This window comes from Schistocerca nitens, chromosome 2, assembly GCF_023898315.1.
Source record: "Schistocerca nitens isolate TAMUIC-IGC-003100 chromosome 2, iqSchNite1.1, whole genome shotgun sequence".
NCBI lineage: Eukaryota > Metazoa > Arthropoda > Insecta > Orthoptera > Acrididae > Schistocerca > Schistocerca nitens.
The window spans coordinates 415,097,803-415,118,408 of NC_064615.1; the positions used below are offsets into that span (position 1 = coordinate 415,097,803).

The 20,606-nt window shown below is 39.6% G+C and overlaps 1 protein-coding gene across 4 annotated transcripts in view; it reads left to right on the top strand.

Moving 5' to 3' along the window:
* LOC126236280 (NADPH:adrenodoxin oxidoreductase, mitochondrial) overlaps window positions 1-20,606 on the top strand; it is a 67,305-nt gene that overhangs the window by 32,329 nt on the left and 14,370 nt on the right. For 3 of the 4 annotated variants that reach the window (XM_049945441.1, XM_049945442.1, XM_049945440.1), the window contains exons 6-7: window positions 10,171-10,515; window positions 11,490-11,654. In XM_049945441.1, coding sequence (XP_049801398.1) covers window positions 10,171-10,515; window positions 11,490-11,654 — 510 coding nt within the window. The remainder of the gene's footprint in view (window positions 1-10,170; window positions 10,516-11,489; window positions 11,655-20,606) is intronic. The other variant, XM_049945444.1, reaches the window with a different exon arrangement.

The following is a 20,606-nucleotide window of genomic DNA, read 5'->3' on the forward strand; positions in this document are numbered from 1 at the left end:
CACAGCCAGACTTCACAGCTGTAAAAACCAGGCAACAAAGCATCTCTAACCATGTTAGTGCTATAACTACTGCAGTTGGTTCAGGTTCAATTGACGTAAGTGTAATACCAGAAAGTTCTGAAGATGAAGTTGACAAACTTAGAATGAATTCTAATGAGATTGTCTGGGGGCCAGTTACATATAAAAATATGAAAAACTTTACATTTATTCATTCCAGTTCTGGTGTGAATGCTTCTGTTGCACTAACTCTCAAAGGCAAGACACCATATGATTTCTTCAAATATTTTGTAACTGGTGAACTTTTAGGATATGTGACTCAACAAACTAATTTGTACATGGGAGCAGCCAGACGTAGGTGTACTATATGCTACGAAAAAATGAAGAATGATTTTGGACGAGAGCAAGCTGTCAAGAAATGCGAACAAACTGCATGGCAATGTAAGACTTGTGACTCATATTTTTGTGTAAAGTATTTTTTCATAAAGCACAGTGTTAGAGAAACAGAGTGGAATGACCCAAATTTTTCAGTTTATTGTTGTTGCACTTAGAGTTGAAGAATGTAAATAAAACTGTATGTGATTTGGCATCTACTGTGTAAGTAATATGTCAAACGAAATAATAAATAAATAATAATAAGAAGAAAAGTCCAATATGACTGACCCATGTGAGTTATATATAACTCACGAATTCAAATGTCAATAACTACTCTTGAGCTCTTGAAAACCGTAGGCCATGTACATGATTTGTTACTGGGGCCATAACCTACTATAAGACAGAGTCACAGCACGCTCCTATGAGTTACAACTGAACCACAGAGCTTTAAATGGAAAAATGTCTGTGAGTTGTATTTACTTCACATGGCCTGAAGAGAGCACTTCCTGTGAGTTATATTTAACTCACGTGGCAGTCAATGTGTTAAATTTTCTGTGTCCTACCTCAAACGCTCATGGAAAGGGGGGGGGGTACCACTATCTAGTATTGCTAGTATTGCTGCAGTTTGGGTATTGCTCTCACGTCAAGTGAAAACAAAACAGATTTCTGTGGCTGCGAGCCATCAAGTGAAGTAAAATACATTCACATAATTCCGGTAGACTAAAATATGTTATTAGTTTCAGATTTTATTTTATTTCCACTTTTCTGACAGTGAAGTATTAATCGCCTTGCAGAACAATGACGTTATTTTTGTCGGTGTTCTAAAGATATTTGGATTTTATTAATTATTTCCATTGAGGCAGTCAATTTATATGAACCGAAATGTTTAATTCCACACTAATGGCTAGTTTCAACTGTTCCCTGCATTTCAAAAGTGCACGTTTTCATCTTCTAGCACGTATGGCACTATGCCATGATAAAGAATCAAACATGAGAAAACAGTACTGCTACTCCAAGAAAATTTACATCTGAATCTACACTTTGAGCCGAATTATGCATTTTAGTATGGTTCATGAAATTCCGATGCTTTTGGAGTACCCTCTGATGTCTTGTTTCTTTTATGACATAATGTGAGATCTTTTAATGTTTTACACGTACGAACATATGGGCTTCCTGTGACATCGTAACTGCGCAAGTGCGGTGACGCCTGATATGTGGCGCTTTCTGGCAACTGCTGAAATGAACCTATTTCTAACAGGTCGCGGGAAAATATTGCAAATGGTTGTTTGAAAAGCGTTACTTTCAAAGTAAATTTACTTTAACGCAAGATGAACTGTGTGTGAGAATGTACAATGAATTTCTTAAATCACAGAGCGTTTGACTTTCATTTAAAAATCAACTCTTTGAGGACGACCATTTCGAGTCCAGAAGATCAGATATTTATGTCGTTATTAAAAATTTTACTGGCTTTAGGATAATGGAATGTAGTCGAATTAAGTCGGGTGATGCTGAGGGAATTAGATTAGGAAATGAGACACTTAAAGTAGTAAGGGAGTTTTGCTATTTGGGAAGCAAAATAACTGATGATGGTTGAAATAGAGAGGATATAAAATGTAGACTGGCAATGGCAAGGAAAGCGTTTCTGAAGAAGAGAAATTTGTTAACATCGAGTATAGATTTAAGTGTCAGGAAGTCGTTTCTGAAAGTATTTGTATGGGGTGTAGCCATGTATGGAAGTGAAACATGGATGATAAATAGTTTGGACAAGAAGAGAATAGAAGCTTTTGAAATGTGGTGCTACAGAAGAATGCAGAAGATTAGATGGGTAGATCACATAACTAATGAGGAGGTATTGAATAGAATTGGGGAGAAGAGAAGTTTGTAACACAACTTGACTAAAAGATCACCAATTTAGTATTGGAGGGCAGCGTGGAAGGTAAAAATCATAGAGGGAGACCAAGAGATGAATACACTAAGCAGATTCAGAGGGCTGTAGGTTGCAGTAGGTACTGGGAGATACAGCAGCTTGCACAGGATACAGTAACATGGAGAGCTGCATCAAACCAGTCTCAGGACTGAAGACCACAACAACAACTGGCACATTTCTGTGATGTATCTTAAAGTGTAACGCGCCCATAAAATATCAACATCATATGTGAAAGCTTAGCTTCTCTTGCAGCTTATTAATCTTCGAGACCAGTATTATATGTGAAAGCTTTGTTTTTCTTGTAGCAAAACTATGTATATTAATTTAAACGATTAACTTTCCCCTATTTGTGTGTATGTGCTACTTAATAGCAATATTGCTATTGGCTGAGTACATCATGAAAATATGCAGTGTACGTGTTACTGCACATCAAAGATCTTTCCGAAACATGTTTTATTATTTTTATTGAGTTTATTTCTTAAGGGCCGGGAAATTCTACGCCAGGGTATAAAACCATAACCATTCAAAGGACTGATAAGTTTTCATTCCGAGGAAAAGTATATGGTCACTTAACATGGAAAAAGTATATTTTCATCTGGGAGAAAGTGTATTTTTAACTGGGAAATCCGGGGAAAATATGGGATTTTTTTTTTCTTGTCTGCGTATACACCCTGTATTGGTGTGGCTGAATGCCAACTGCCATACAAAAGGCACAGTTATGGGCTCTCACTCGCGGCTTTCAGTTTTCGGCCGCCAAGACTTTCATCGTGCACTTTTGTCATCATTGTACTGTGCACCCCTATCCAGAACTTTACCTTAATGACCAACTGCTTTCTGTAGTGGAGACTTATCCCTTTTTGAGACTGGTCTTCAATGCCCTCTTAACTTGGCTTCATCATCTTCGTCATCTTAAGGAAAAGTGTTGGTGGCATCTTAATATCATTCGATACTTGAGCCACATCGACTGGGGTGCTGATCGCCCTACACCGCTGCAGCTGTACAAAGCTCTCATGCAGTCTCGTATTGACTATGGGAGCCTGGTGTATGGTTCAGCATCGCCCTCCACGCTGCGGCTGATTGACCCTATCCACCACTGTGGAGTTCAGCTTGCAATGGGAGCTTTCCAAATGAGCCCAGTGAACAGCTTCCTCATGGAAGCTGGTGTTCCTCCATGTGGCTCAGGGAGTAACTACTGCTTGCAAATTTTACTGCCCACATTCATAGTTCACCTCACTATCCAAATTACCTAACATGGTGATCCATCTTCCGCAATGGCAGCCCAGAACGGGCGATCCATTTGCAGTCCATGTCCGGTCGCTTCATACTTTTCCTCTGCCACGTTACCAGTGGGTCCACTTATGTTCATCTCCATAGTCCATGCCTCAGCCACAGCTTCGTCTGGACCTATTGCAAGGCCCAAAAGGCTCAGTTCCACCTGAGGCCCTATGTCGGCAGTTTTTCTCTATTCTCAGCAAGTTCCAGGGCTCAGAAATAGTCTACACGGATGGGTCAATGGTCAATGGTCTTGTTGGCTTCGCTTATGCTCACATTGGCCATACTGAACAGCAATCCATGGCGGATGGCTGCAGGGTTTTCACTGCAGAGGTGGTAGCAAACTATTGTGCTCTTGAGCATATCTGCTCCTGCGCTGGTGAGTCCATCATTATCTGTAATGACTCCTTAAGCAGCCTACAAGCTCTCAACCAGTGCTTCCCTTGTCATCCTTTCGTACTAACTATCCAGAAGTCTCTTTATACTCTAGGCAACAGTGGACGTTCAGTGACCTTCATTTGGACCCCAGGACATGTTGGGATCCTGGGCAATGAACTTGCTGACAGGTTGGCCAAACAGGCTACCGGTAAACCAACTCTGGAGTTTGGCCTGCCGGAGACTGATCTCCGAGTGGTCTTCATTTGTATAGTTTTCGCTATCTGGGATACTGAATGGTGCACCCTCAGTACACCAAATAAAGTGTGTATTATCAAGGAGACAACGAATGTGTGGCAGTAATCCGTGCGCCACTTGCAGGGACTACATTGTACTTGGCCGCCTCCGCATTGGCCATACTTGGCTAACACATGGTCACTTCCTCTGTTGCGAGGACCCACTTCAATGCTGCTGTGGCTTTCACATGACTTTTGTCCACATCTTGTTGGACTGCCCAATTTTAGCTGCTCTGTGGCAGACTTTTAAATTTCCTGCCACACTGCCAACAGTGTTAGGAGACAATGCCTCAATGGCTGATGTTGTTTTACTTTTTGCTCAGAGGGGGTTTTTAATCACAGAATCTAAGGATGGGCGTCGGGACTTCTCCCCAGGCCTTCACCCTCCCTCCATTTTAACTCTTCCTCACTCTTTCTTTGCTATTTGTTTGCCATGGCATTCGTCTTTTCCCTATCTGTGTTCCTCTAGCGTTGCCTTTCAGACTTGAGTTTTTAGTGTGTTGCAGGGTAGCTGTCTCATCCTTTTTTATTTTTGCAATCAGCCAGTCCAGTCCATTCCTGTATTCTTTTATACCTTCCACTACTTTTTCCTTTTAGGATATGTACTCCTTTCTGTTAGCTTCTGTTGTTTTTTCTTTCAGTCGATTCAAAATTAGTTTTATGCCTTTTACTTTTCCCAACTCCTTTTGGGACTGTTTTCAACTCAAGACCTATTTGAAGAGGAAAAAGGGACTGATGACCCTGTAGTTTGGTCCCTTTACTTCCCAAACCAACCATCTTCCCACATTACCACAAATTAGGGTTCCTTGTTGTATGATTTGCTTATAGATAGTGGGAAGAATGACTGCTTTAATGCCATCTGTTAATTCTGTAATTAATTTAATCTTGTTTGGATAGTTCCTATAGAACTTTGCATAGGTAGCAGTAGTATATTCCTAGATTCCTCACTCACTACAGGTTCTTCAAAGTCCGTAAGTAAGGCTGTTGCAGGCAACTGGTGTCTACATTTAAGTGCATGCCAGGTCAGGTTTGACTGAATTGCCCAAGTATTGTCCCAACAAACTGAATTTTACACCTAATTTACCTATAACTGAGCATACATGATCATTCCATTTCATGTCTCCACAAATTATTACACTCAGGTATTTGCATCAATTGACTGATTCCAACAGTGGTTAACTGATCTTGTACTCAGAGGACACTATTGTTTTGCATTTTGTGATATGCACAATTTTACATTTGCACCCCTTTATCGATTTTATCAAGATCTGCTTTAATATTTGTGCAGCTTTTTCGGATAGTATATCATTATAGATAATTGGATCACGTGAAAAAACTCTGAGGTTGCTGTTAATATTGACATCCAGGTCATTGATATACAACTTGAATACCAAAGGTACAAACATACTTTCCTGGGACACTCCTGAAGTGAAATCTACATATGTCAATGACTCTTCATCAAAGATAAGATGCTGCGCCCATCCTATCATGAAAGCCTCAATCCAGTCACACATTTCTTTTGATACCCCTTATGATCGTACATTCGTTTAGTTGGGTTTTGCATGATCAGTGTTTTTAGAATCTCTTTGGATTTCCATGAAGGTCGTTCTGCTAAAGATATCTCATTATGTTTGAGCTCAGAATACGTTATAATACCCTAAAATAAACAAATATAACTGATACTGGACAACAGTTTGTCATTCTCTTCTGCTACACTGCTTGTAGATATATTTGACCTGTTTTTCCACCTACTACTGACACAGATCTTTTTGTTCAGGTGCCCTACAGTATATTATGGTTAAAGGAAGAGGGGAGGGGGGGGGGGGGGAACTCTGTCATAAATTCTGTATACAGTATTATAGGGAATCAGTCAGGCTGTAGGGCTTTGTTCAATTTTAGCAGTTTCTTGACGCCACTGGCCAGTACCCCTGTGTCTTCGTTTATAAAGCAACATTTGAAATGTAGTTTATCACTTTTCCTTTGCTATCCTAAACTTCAGTTTCTGTGTCGTCCAAGAGTGTCTGGACACTAACTTTGATGTAATTAATACATGTTACCTATGACCAGCATTTCTTTGGGTTTTGTAAGAGGCATTTTAATAAGCTGCTACTGTGATAACCAGTGGATGCTTCACACATTTCCTTTTGACAGCCTAATGCACAATTCACTTAGTACTACACTATGTTTTGCTTTTCACCTATCATGCATTAGCCACAGTACACAGAAACTGTACGAGGTGCATTCAAGTTCTAAGGCCTCCGATTTTTTTTTCTAATTAACTACTCACCCAAAATCGATGAAACTGGCGTTACTTCTCAACGTAATCGCCCTGCAGACGTACACATTTTTCACAACGCTGACGCCATGATTCCATGGCAGTGGCGAAGGCTTCTTTAGGAGTCTGTTTTGACCACTGGAAAATCGCTGAGGCAATAGCAGCACGGCTGGTGAATGTGCGGCCACGGAGAGTGTCTTTCATTGTTGGAAAAAGCCAAAAGTCACTAGGAGCCAGGTCAGGTGATTAGGGAGCATGAGGAATCACTTCAAAGTTGTTATCATGAAGAAACTGTTGCGTAACATTAGGTCGATGTGCAGGTGCGTTGTCTTGGTGAAACAGCACGCGCGCATCCCTTCCCGGACGTTTTTGTTGCAGTGCAGGAAGGAATTTGTTCTTCAAAACATTTTCGTAGGATGCACCTGTTACCATAGTGCCCTTTGGAACGCAATGGGTAAGGATTACGCCCTCGCTGTCCCAGAACATGGACACCATCATTTTTTCAGCACTGGCGGTTACCCAAAATTTTTTTGGTGGCAGTGAATCTGACTGAGCTGACTGGCGCTTTGTTTCTGGATTGAAAAATGGCATCCACGTCTCATCCATTGTCACAACCGATGAAAAGAAAGTCCCATTCATGCTGTCGTTGCACGTCAACATTGCTTGGCAACATGCCACACGGGCAGCCATGTAGTCGTCAGTCAGCATTCGTGGCACCCACCTGGATGACGCTTTTCGCATTTTCAGGTCGTCATGCAGGATTGTGTGCACAGAACCCACAGAAATGCCAACTCTGGAGGCAATCTTTCAACAGTCATTCGGCGATCCCCCCAAAACAATTCTCTCCACTTTCTCGACCATGTCGTCAGACCGGCTTGTGCGAGCCCGAGGTTGTTTCGGTTTGTTCTCACACGATGTTCTGCCTTCATTAAACTGTCGCACCCACGAACGCACTTTTGACACATCCATATCTCCATCACCACATGTCTCCTTCAACTGTCGATGAATTTCAATTGGTTTCACACCACGCAAATTCAGAAAATGAATGATTGCACGCTGTTCAAGTAAGGAAAACGTCGCCATTTTAAGTATTTAAAACAGTTCTCATTCTCGCCGCTGGCGGTAAAATTCCATCTGCCGTACGGTGCTGCCATCTCTGGGACGTATTGACAATGAACGCGGCCTCATTTTAAAACAATGCGCATGTTTCTATCTCTTTCCAGTCCGGAGAAAAAAAATCAGAGACCTTAGAACTTGAATGCACCTCGTACATCATGGAGTGTCAACTTTTTTTCCTAGGTACAAATATACGAGGGTAATCCCAAAAGTAAGGTCTCCTATTTTTTTATAAGTACATAGACCTATTATTTCTACAATGGTTTACATCAGTTTACAGCTTGAACATTTAGCTATTTTTTGACATAATCACCATTTCTGTTGCATTTTTGTAGATGCTATGGCAGTTTTTGTAGGCCCATGTCATACCAGCTTGCTGCCATGCTGTTCAGGAAGTTATGAACCTCTTCTTCCACCTCGTTGTCGGAGCTGAATCACTGAGGCCACAATTATCGCTGACAAGTACTGTGAGACTCTGATAAAACTCAAACGGGCAATTCAGAACCGGAGAAGAGGAATGTTGAGCAAGGGTGTACACATTCTCCATGACAACACTCGCCCACAGATCGCTCGGCAAACCATTGCTCTCCTGCAACAGTTTCAGTGGAACACACACACACACACACACACACACACACACACACACACACACACCGGCAAGCTGGTACGAGATGGGCATACAAAAACTGCCACAGCATCTACAAAAATGCATTGACAGAAATGGTGATTATGTCGAAAAATAGCTAAATGTTCAAGCTGTAAACTGATGTAAACCATTACTTTTGGGATTACCCTTGTATCCAATGCTTGGTCAGCATTGTCAAGTCTCTAGGAGTATCTGTCTAGAATGTTGTAAAGAGGAATGACAACATAAAATTTGGCAGTAGGAACAGCAGATGCAAGCTGAGATTAATGAAAGAAATTGTAAGAAAGTGTGATTACCCTCAAAGGAGGTCACTGAAAATTCTCATTATACCAATTCTTCAGTGTTGTTCGTTGGTCTGTCACTGTTACCAAGTTGTATTAATAGGAAAGATAGAGGAGACTCAAGGAACAGCTTAATTACTGTTTTCCTTATTCTCAAAATCCTGAACGTTCACATTCCAATATGAATCAAGAAATATTACTTCCTTCTACTTACATCTCACATAATGAAGAATGGCTAAAATTAAAGGAATTTTGTTACAGTTAGAGGGGTACAGTCTGAGAACCCTCATATGCATATGAATCAAGAGATATTAATACCTCCAACTTACGTCATGCGTAATGATCACAAGGCTGAAACAAGAGAAATTTGGGCAATCCTTTTTTTACTTGTACCATCCATAGTAGAAAAGGAATGGAGGGCAAATGATTCTAGTATATCATAACTCCAGGAGAAGTTATCTGTAGCATATGGTAACAAAAGCTTCAAATATTTCAGGAAAATGTGAATCATATGTAAGTTAAACTCCTGCCAAAGAAATCAGACTTAATTTTCAAGTCTTCCCTCTACATGTGTTTAGATCATTGTCACGACACCAATAAAAGAGAAGGAATAAACTGAACTGGTAATTAAGCTCCATAACTGCTGTTAAATGTGGATGAATGCAGGATTTATGTTGAAATACTGAAATTCTTGACGCAGGAAAGCCCTTTGCCAACGTACATGAGAGAGGCATTTCATACAGTTCTCTTTGTTACAAAGTTATTCTTTCCACAGGAAGGATTATCTACATGGTATTAGGGCTAAGAGTAGGCCCACACTATTTGTCTGTGATACGTAGCACTCTGTTTATTTAATTTTAATAAGCCTTCAGTACTACCTGATAATTCAACATCCGTGAATACCACTTCCAGTTTCTCTTCCTTTCCGAATGGTATTTTAGGTTCAGAATTGCAGTGTATTCTCTGGAGAAAAGTGACTTCAAAGGGAATGTTCCAAGTGTTACTCATTTTGGAGTGGCTATTAACAGTACGTTGTGTTGACAGGAAGCCTGCATGTGGACAGTTTTGCTTTTTCTCATTTCAGCCTGCGGACATGTTACTGACAGTTGCATGTATGGTATATTTTAATCAAGTTGAATTGTAATTAGGTTAGGGGGAGAGGGTGACAATTGTCAGTAAAGTTCATGGATGTCATGTCATCTTCAGTGAGAAACTCATCTCATAACCATATGTGGGCACTTCAGAGCTCTTAAGGATTTCAGTATCTAGTGTCTTATGTGGCAGGTCTGAAGAGACAGACAGGTCGCCTTTGCTATTACCCTGCAGACCTTTTTGCCAAAACCATACTGTTTTTGTGCTGTCTGTATATATAAACCTGAATGACCATATTATCCACATATCTTGAAGTCCATCCACCTTGAGGGCATTGTATTTACAACAGAGACCCTGCCCTTGTGCTCAGGTCATGGAACCGCAATTAACCCTATGGTGAAGTGTTTCTCAAGGTCTATAATTAATATGTTGTGAATTTTATACACACTTATCTCGCTTCAGTATGGCATGTACAAGTGCATGCATGTGTACATTTTCATGTGTGCTTTATCATGCAGGACTAGAGCGACCTCGAAGAAGACTCACCGAATTGCTTTGCAAATCTGCACTGGAAATACAGTTGCAACAGGGTAATTCAGATCATGTGTTTGAGTTAATGTTCCTACGATCCCCTCGGGCTTTTGCTGGAGGTGACACTGGTGGGCATGTGAAGAGTGTTGAATTGGCAGTAAACGAACTGATTGATGGTGGACATAAAGCACAACCTACTTCACAAACTGAAACCATTGAATGTGGCCTTGTACTACGTAGTGTTGGTTACTACAGTACATCTGCAGATTCTGGGATTCCTTTTGATGATAAACGTGGACATGTACAAAACACATCTGGCTTTGTTAAATCAGGTGAGGTGAAATCAAGTTGTGTATGTCATTATAGGTAATGTGTACCTTGACAATTAGTGTTCATGTGAGATATTGTGTCTCATTTTATTATTGTCATATACTGTAGATTCAGACAGTTCAATTTAGAATGTTATGGTTATTATTTGACTTATTCATATTGCTGCTGAAATTTGAATCGCATCAGGTAACAATAAGAATATTGTGTAAAGTTGATAACTGAACATCTTGCAGAAGCCCCTTCAGGAACCTACAGTTTTGCCAGTATTTAAATTCCCCATTGGTATTTGTGAGTAATAGTAAGTGTAAATTTAAGATGACCTGTGTAATTTACATCCATGTTGCTAACAGTCAAAATGATTTCTGTAAAAGATTATGCATCTCTTCTGTGGGATGATGTAAATTGTACTTATTCTGATAATATAAATTTTTAAAAAAAAGGTAAAATAATGACCTCCTTAGCCGCTCCTACAATTTACCATAACATTTGGACTGGTAAATTGTAAATTATGTATAAATCTGATAGTTCATACAAACACATGCCAGTATTTAAACACCTTATAGTGGTCTGTGTAAAGTTACATAAAAGCATAGGTTGAAGTACTGGATATAAATAGAAAATGAGTAACATAAGAAGAGGAGCAGTGTCTGCCACCATCCCCCCCCCCCCCCCCCCAAACACACACAAAGTAGCTTTTTCTCCTCTAATGTATACACATATTAAGTACGCAAGAAGTGATTTCCATACTTGTCATTGTGAGTGTATTAGCGCAAGTCATAATTTGTTTTTATTATTCTTTAAAGAAGTAGTCTGCAACAGATGGTTTTGAATCTTAATGTATAATTCACTTGTTCCACATCCCTTAAGGCTCTTCTTTATGAAAGGTTTCATGAACATTATGAATGAGTGGATAAAATTAATTCTGATGGACTAAAGACTATGAGAAAGTAATTTTATTTGTGGAACTGTATTTCAGGATTATATGCTGCTGGCTGGGTGGGATCTGGTCCTGTAGGTGTTATTCTATCTACAATGAACAATGCATTTGCAGTTGGAAAGAAAATTGCTGATGATTTGGCCCAGGCAAAAGATGAAACAAAACCAGGTTTCACTGCAGTTCAAGAAATTATGAGAGAAAAAGGTAGTCATTATATTAGCAACGTGGTCAAAGTTACAGAACATTAATGTATTTTAGTAGTCATGATGGATGTGTAGATACATTAATAAAAGCAGATTATACTTTTCACATTGAAAAATATGGCTGCAGAAGGTAGCTTCTTAGTGAATAATTTAAGTTAGAAAATGCTTTATGGGGAATCTAATCCATTTCAGATGAGATTCACAAGATACAGACAGTAATGCAAAACAATCACTAGAGTTGGCTATTTATTTTTCAATTTCACATTCTGAGTATGCTTTACCTGTGTAGTTTTCCATTGTGTGGCACGTAAAAAACTGTACTCAATAGTTTGAAAATATAAGGGGTGATCTAGAAGTTTCCATTCGAAGGCCATGCAGTCCATAATCAATATGCCAATCTGGCAAAATTGTCATGAACATTGAGGCAGTCATCTCACCAATGCACCAGATTGAAGATACCTGTTTTGTAAACCACTGTGTTCTGCTGCATGAAGAAGTTTGTTAACTGCCTGATGCACATGCTCTCCTGAATGAAACTGTTGACCCTTCAAGGCCTTTTTTAAGGGACAAAAGGCATGGTAATCATACTGGGAGAGATCAGGATTGTAGGGTGGGTGCTTGAGTGTCTCCCACTTGAGTTGGCGTAACTTCTGCATCACGAGATTTGCGGTAGGGGGATGTGTGCTATCATGAAGCAGCGGTACCCCTTGTTGTGCACCATTCCACAACAGTGGTTTTTGACAGACATGGTACCCTGTACACATTCTTCATTCTCTGATGTATTCCAACCAGCATTTGCCCTTTGGCATCCATGAAAAGTTTCTGTTTGGACGCATTTGGTAATAACATCGCTGTAGTTCATGTTTCCATATTTATCGCACACATGTCAGAAAGACACGAATGCCACACTAATTCCTTGCCAACGTGTGCTTATATACCTGCATTAGAGTCATGCTGTGGTGCATATATGCTGCAGCAACTCCCTAAAATGAAAACTTCTTGATCATCCCCTTACAGCTATGCCTGTGTAGCTAAGCAGTCAGCATAGGTGGCTATCTTGCAAAAAACCCGGGTTCGATTCCTGGTACTGCCAAGGATTTTTCCTTGGTGAAAGGAGTGGTATGGGATGCACTCAGCTTCATGATGCCAATTGAGGAGCTACTTGACCACAGAGTAGCTGCTCCACGGTCTGGAAAGTAGTGTGCTGACCATATGCGCCTCCATACCACACCTGTGTGGCAAAGGATGACAAGGCGGCCAGTAGCCATCTCTTTGGGCTTCACGGCCAGGCAAGGAGCTAGTTATAGCACAGGGTAGTAAAAGTGATCCACAAAACCACCATCCAATATCTTTGACATCCATCTGTTATACAATCTTAGAACACATTCTAACCTGAAACATAATGAAGGATCTCAAGAGAGACCTCCATACCAACCTGCGTGAGTCCTGGGAACAACATTTATACGAAACACAAGTTGCTCTTTCCTCACATAACATCCTGAAAGTCATAAATCAAGGCAGTGAGGTAGATCTACTATTGCTTGATCTTCAAAAAACGTTTGTCCAGGTACCACACCATTGCTTAATAATGAAAGTTCAGTCAGATGGGCTATCAAACAAAATTGGACTGGACTGAAAACTTCTTCATAGGGAGGATGCCACAAGTTAACTTGAGTGAAGAATCATCAGCTGATATCGAAGTAGCTTCCAAAGTGCCCCAGAGAAGTGTTGGGACCCTTGTTGACATTAATTGCCTTGCAGACAATATGAATAGTAACCTTAGACTTTTCACAGATTATGCTGTTGTCTGTAATGAAGCAGTGTCTGAAAAATTAATAAATAAAGCTGCTCAGATATTCAGGCAGATCTTAGTAAGATTTCAAAGAAATGCAGCTCACTTTAAATATTCAGAAATGTGAAATTGTGCACTTCACAATTTTTTTTTTTTAATGTGATATCCTATAACTGCCAATGAATCACCTGGAATTAGTCAGCTCATACAAATATCTGAGCTTATCAGTTCGTAGGGGCATGAAACATAATGGTCGCATAGGCTCAGTCATATGTGAAGCAGGTGGCACTCTTGAATTTGTGGGTAAGATACTGGTAGTCTTCAAAGGATATTACTTACACACTACTCAGGAAACCCATCTTAGAATGGTGCTAAATTGAGTGGGATCCATATCACATAGGACTATCAGGGGATATTGAATGTATACAAAAGAAGAGCAGTGCATACATAGTCACAAGCTTATTTGACCCGTGGGAGAGCATCACAGAGCTGATGAAAAACCTGAATTGGCAAGCTCTTCTTGATATACAGTGACTGTAAAGAAACTTCTAAAGAAACAGAGATTACTGTGTAATATGTGTAAAACAATGTGTAGTGCTGTAGACAGAGAGATGCTGAATGATACACATTTGGCTGTCAAGAGAGCAATGTGTGATCCTTCAGTGATATATCAGTAGCAAAATACTGTAAAATGATATTTCACAAAACCCAAAGAAATTCTCGTTTTATGTAAACGCTGTTAGTGGCACCAAAGTTAAGTGTCCAGTCTGTAGGAAATTAGACAAGAACTGAAACTGAGGGTAGCAAAGCAAAACCTGAAATGCTTCATTCAGTATCAAATAAAATACGACCATGGGCCATCGTCGTGTTCCCCTCTAAATGTTGTAGGCAGAGCACAATTTGTCAACCATATCAACTCCAATTTTGTGTGTGTTATAATAAGTTATCATAATACAAGGTGTAAAACTTTGCTTCCACCGTTTGCCAATAGGTGGCAACATCAGTAAGTAGCAGTCAAAAGAAACAGATCACAAATGTCAGGCAGTTAGCTTGGACCTCGGTCAACATAACTTCATTCAAACATTAGTCGATTTGTGTCTGCCTCATAAAGTTGTTCTTCATTGAAAATGTCAGTTTATGAGCCTAATTCTTGTCATCTGCGGGAGGTGTTACTGTTTTGTTTCAGTATGAAGAAAACAGCAGCTGAGTCTCATTGAATGCTCTCAAGTACATATGGTAAGGACGCTGTTAGCAAAAGAACATGTTGTGAGTGGTTTCAACACTTCAAGAATGGTGATTTTAACATCGTAGACTGGTATAGTGGTAGAAGAGAGAATGTTTTCGAAGATGCAGAATTGGAGACATTGCTGAGTAAAGACGCGTGTCAAACTCAAGAAGAATTGGCACGATTAGTGGGAGTGACACAGCAAGCCATTTCAAAATGTCTCAAGGCTATGGGCATAATTCAGAAAGAAGGAACTTGGGCCCCGTGTGAGCTGAATGGCGTTTGTGTGTTTGTGAACAGTTGCTTCAGAGGCAAAAACGGAAGGGATTTCTGCATCCCATTGTCACCAAGGACAAAAAATGGGTTCATTATGATAACCCTAAATGCAAAAAATTATGGGGATATCCTGGCCATGCTTCCATGTTGATGGACAAACCAAATATTCACAGCTCCAAGATCGTGCTCTGCATTTGGTGGGACCAGCTCAGCATCATGTACTATGAGGTGTTAAAACCAAGTGAAACAATCACAGGTGCTTGTTATCAAATGTAATTAATGCATTTGAGCAGAGCATTACAAGACAAACAGCCGCAATACAGCGAGAGGTACGATAAAGTGATTTTGCAACACGACAACGCTCAACCCCACATAGCAAAACAGGTCAACACGTACTTGGAAACGTTAAAATGGGAAGTCCTATCCCACCTGCCATATTCTCCAGACATTGCTCCCTCTGACTATCACCTGTTTAGACCAATGGCGCATGTCCTGGCTGACCAGCACTTCCGATCTCATGAAGAAGTCAAAAATTGGATTGATTTGTGGATCGCTTCAAAAGATGAACAGTTTTTTTTATGCGGGATTTGTACACTGCCTGAAAGATGGGAGAAACTAGTGGCCAGTGATGGAAAATACTTTGAATGATAGATGTGTAACCAGTTTTTTTCATTAAAGCCTCAAATGTTGGGGAAAAAACAGTGGAAGCAAAGTTTTACTCCTTCTAAGTTTTCTTTTATCTCCCGTGTTTTCGTCAATTTCAGTGTCACACTGCATACTTGAGATCAATAAAACATTTTTTTTTGGTTATATTTATTTTTTAGTACGTAAGAAACCGTAAGAAACAATTGTACCTTCTTTTCTGTAAGAAAATATGCTACAATTTGCAGCCCTGGTTTTCACACCCTTGATTTCCTTCGGGATCTGCCTTTTTTTTTTTTTTTTTTTTTTTAGAGTATAGATGTAGAACTTCAGATTAAAACTGAATAAACTATAGAACTGTAGGAAATGGAATCTGGATAAGCTGGAAGAAACAGAGGTTGTTGCAAGTTTTAAAAGGAGCACTAGGCAACTATCGACCGACTTACACAAAGGATGCTGAATTTAATTGACAAAAGGAAAACTATATAAACACAGTAAATGCAGGAGGCAAAAGAGAATACTGATGTCTAAAAAATATATTGGCAAAAAGTGCCAAGTGCTAAAACAGGAATGGCTAAGACGAGAAATAGATAGTTGTAGAAACAATCATGACTAGAGGAAAGCTAGCTGCTGCCTGTAAGAAAATTAAGAAACCTTTGGAGAACAGAGAAGTACCTGTGTGAATATTAAGTGTTGAAATAGCAAGCCAGAATGAAGCAAAGAAGGAAAGCGAGAAAGTCGGAAGAATATACGGAAGGGCTGTACAAGGAAAACAAACTTGGAGACAATATTATGGGAAGGGAAGAGAGGAAGTAGATGAACATGAGATGGAAGATAAGATACTGTGAGGAGAATTTGACAGAGCTCTGAAAGGCCTAAATTAAACAAGGCACTTTTAGTTGTCAACATACTCCCATAATTATTGAAATCCTTGGGAGAACATACCATAACAAAACTATTCCACCTAGTACACAAGATATGTTAGATAGGCAAAACGCCCTCAGACTTCAAGACAGATGTTTTACTTCCAATACCAAAGAAGGCAGGTGCTGGGCAATATGAGTCTTATCTGAAAATCAGTTTAAGAAGCCATGGTTGCAAACTACTGACAATAATTATTCATAGAAAACCGCAGGGAAGATCAGTTTGGGTTCCAGAGAAATGTACGAAAACCTGAAGCAATACTGATCCTATGACTTGTGTTGGAACCTGAAGCAATACTGATCCTATGACTTGTGTTGGAAGTTGGACTGTAGAAAGTCAAACTTGCCTTGATAGTATTTTTAGACCCAGAGAAAGCTTTTGACAAGGTTGAATGGAATATACACTTCAAAATTCTGAAGGTTGCTGGTATAAAATGCATGAAAGAGAAGCAATGGATGGGGAGTGAGACAGGGTTGTAACCTATCCCCGACACTATTCAATCTGAATATTGAGCAAGCAGTAAAGGAAACAAAAGAAAAATTTGGAGTAGGAATTAAAATCTATGGAGAAGAAATAAAAACTTTGAGATTTGCTGGTGACATTGTAATTGTGTCAGAGACGGAAAAGGACCTGGAAGAGCAGTTGAACGGAATGGGCAGTGTCTTGAAAGGAGGATGTAAGATGAACATCACAAAAGCAGAACAAGGATAATGGAATGTAGCCAAATTAAATCAGGTGATGCTGAGGGAATTAGATTAGGAAATGAGACACTTAAAGTAGTAGATGAGTTTTGCTATCTGGGGTAATGCAGGAAGAGGTTTAATAATGAATAAAAAAATAGGAGTGCGGGTAAGCTACTACAAACAGCATAGTGAACACATTAGTGTGGCCAAGATAAGACATGAAGCCCATGCCTACTACAGTAGTGCAAGTTTATATGCCAGCTAGCTCTGCAGATGATGAAGAAATCGATGAAATATAGGATGAGATAAAAGAAATTATTCAGGTAGTGAAGGGAGATGAAAATTTAATAGTCATGGGTGACTGGAATTCGAGAGTAGGAAAAGGGAGAGAAGGAAACATAGTAGGTGAATATGGATTGGGGGAGAGAAATGAAAGAGGAAGCCGTCTGGTAGAATTTTGCACAGAGCATAACTTAATCATAGCTAACACTTGGTTCAAGAATTACAAAAGAAGGTTGTATACATGGAATAATCCTGGAGATACTAGAAGGTATCAGATAGATTATATAATGGTAAGACAGAGATTTAGGAACCAGGTTTTAAATTGTAAGACATTTCCAAGGGCAGATGTGGACTCTGACCACAATCTATTGGTTATGAACTGTAGATTAAAATTGAAGAAACTGCAAAAAGGTGGGAATTTAAGGAGATGGGACCTGGATAAACTGACTAAACCAGAGGTTGTAGAGAGTTTCAGGAAGAGCATAAGGGAACAATTGACAGGAATGGGGGAAAGAAATACAGTAGAAGAAGAATGGGTAGCTCTGAGGGATAAAGTAGTGAAGGCAGCAGAGGATCAAATAGGTAAAAAGATGAGGGCTTGTAGAAATCGTTGGGTAACAGAAGAAATATTGAATTTAATTGATGAAAGGAGAAAATATAAAAATGCAATAAATGAAGCAGGCAAAAATGTATACAAACGTCTCAAAAATGAGATCGACAGGAAGTGCAAAATGGCTAAGCAGGGATGGCTAGAGGACAAATGTAAGGACGTGGAGGCTTATCTCACTAGAGGTAAGATAGATACTGCCTACAGGAAAATTAAAGAGACCTTTGGAGAAAAGAGAGCCACTTGTATGAATATCAAGAGCTCAGATGGAAAACCAGTTCTAAGCAAAGAAGGGAAAGCAGAAAGGTGGAAGGAGTATGTAGAGTGTCTATACAATGGCGATGTACTTGAGGACAATATTATGGAAATGAAAGAGGATGTAGATGAAGATGAAGTGGGAGATACGATACTGCGTGAAGAGTTTGACTGAAAGACCTGAGTCAAAACAAGGCCTCGGGAGTAGACAACATTCCATTAGAACTACTGACGGCCTTGGGAGAGCCACTCCTGACAAAACTCCACCATCTGGTGAGCAAGATGTATGAGACAGGTGAAATACCCTCAGACTTTAAGAAGAATATAATAATTCCAATCCCAAAGAAAGCAGGTGTTGACAGATGTGAAAATTACCAAACTATCAGTTTAATAAGTCACAGCTGCAAAATACTAATGTGAATTCTTTACAGATGAATGGAAAAACTGGTAGAAGCTGACCTCGGCAAAGATCAGTTTGGATTCCGCAGAAATGTTGGAACACATCAGGCAATACTGACCTTACGACTTATTTTAGAAAATAGATTAAGGAAAGGCAAACCTACATTTCTGGCATTTGTAGACTTAGAGAAAGCTTTTGACAATGTTGACTGGAATACTGTCTTTCAAATTCTAAAGGTGGCAGGGGTAAAATACAGGGAGGGAAAGGCTATTTACAATTTGTACAGAAACCAGGTGGCAGTTATACGAGTCGAGGGGCATAAAAGGGAAGCAGTTGTTGGGAAGGGAGTGAGACAGGGTTGTAACCTGTCCCTGATGTTATTCAATCTGTATATTGAGCAAGCAGTAAAGGAAACAAAAGAAAAATTTGGAGTAGGTATTAAAATCCATGGAGAAGAAATAAAAACTTTGAGGTTCGCCGATGACATTGTAATTCTGTCAGAGACAGCAAAGGACTTGGAAGAGCAGTTGAACGGAATGGACAGTGTCTCGAAAGGAAGATATACGATGAACATCAATAAAAGCAAAATGAAGATAATGGAATGTAGTCAAATTAAGTCGGGTGATGCTGAGGGAATTAGATTAGGAATTGAGACACTTAAAGTAGTAAAGGAGTTTTGCTATTTGGGGAGCAAAATAACTGATGATGGTCAAAGTAGAGAGGATATAAAATGAAGACTGGCAATGGCAAGGAAAGTGTTTCTGAAGAAGGAAAATTTGTTAACATCGAGTATAGATTTAAGTGTCAGGAAGTCGTTTCTGAAAGTATTTGTATGGAGTGTAGCCATGTATGGAAGTGAAACATGGACAATAAATAGTTTGGACACGAAGAGAATAGAAGCTTTCGAAATGTGGTGCTACAGAAGAATGCTGAAGACTAGATGGGTAGATCACATAACTGATGAGGAGGTATTGAATAGGATTGGGGAGAAGAGGAGTTTGTGGCACCACTTGACAAGAAGAAGGGATCGGTTGGTGGGACATGTTCTGAGGCATCAGGGGATCACAAATTTAGAATTGAAGTGCAGCATGGAGGGTAAAAATCATAGAGGGAGACCAAGAGATGAATACACTAAGCAGATTCAGAAGGATGTAGGTTGCAGTAAGTACTGGGAGATGATAAAGCTTGCACAGGATAGAGTAGCATGGAGAGCTGCATCAAACCAGTCTCTGGACTGAAGACCACAACAACAACAACAACATCTGGGGAGCAAAATAACTGATGATGGTCAGAGTAGAAAGGATACAAAATGTACACTAGCAATGGCAAGGAAAGTGTTTCTGAAGAGAAAATTGTTAACATTGAGTATAGATTTAAGTGTCAGGAAGTCTTTTCTGAAAGTATTTGTGTTGAGTGTAGCCATGTATGGAAGTGAAACATGGATGATAAATAGTTTAGACAAGAAGAGAATAGAAGCTTTCGAAATGTGGTGCTACAGAAGAATGCTGAAGATAAGATGGGTAGATCATATAACTAATGAGGAGGTACTGAATGGAATGGGGAGAAAAGTTGCTGAAGGTTAATCCAAGACGGGTCATCATCGTCAGTACTATTAAAATGGGGTGAGAAAATAAAGGCTGTATGTACTAGGGAGCTGCATCAAACCAGTCTTTACCTGAAGACAACTGCCATCACCACATTTTGTTAATTCTACTATGTGGTACTGAGTCTGAGTTAGCAAAAATAGTTTACAGCAGTTTAATGATTGTTAATTATTAATAGCAAATGTTACTAAAAGAAAAAGGTGATGGAGAAAAGTATATAATTATGAGAAAGAATAGCTGGCTAGAACTTACCTCCAGGAAGT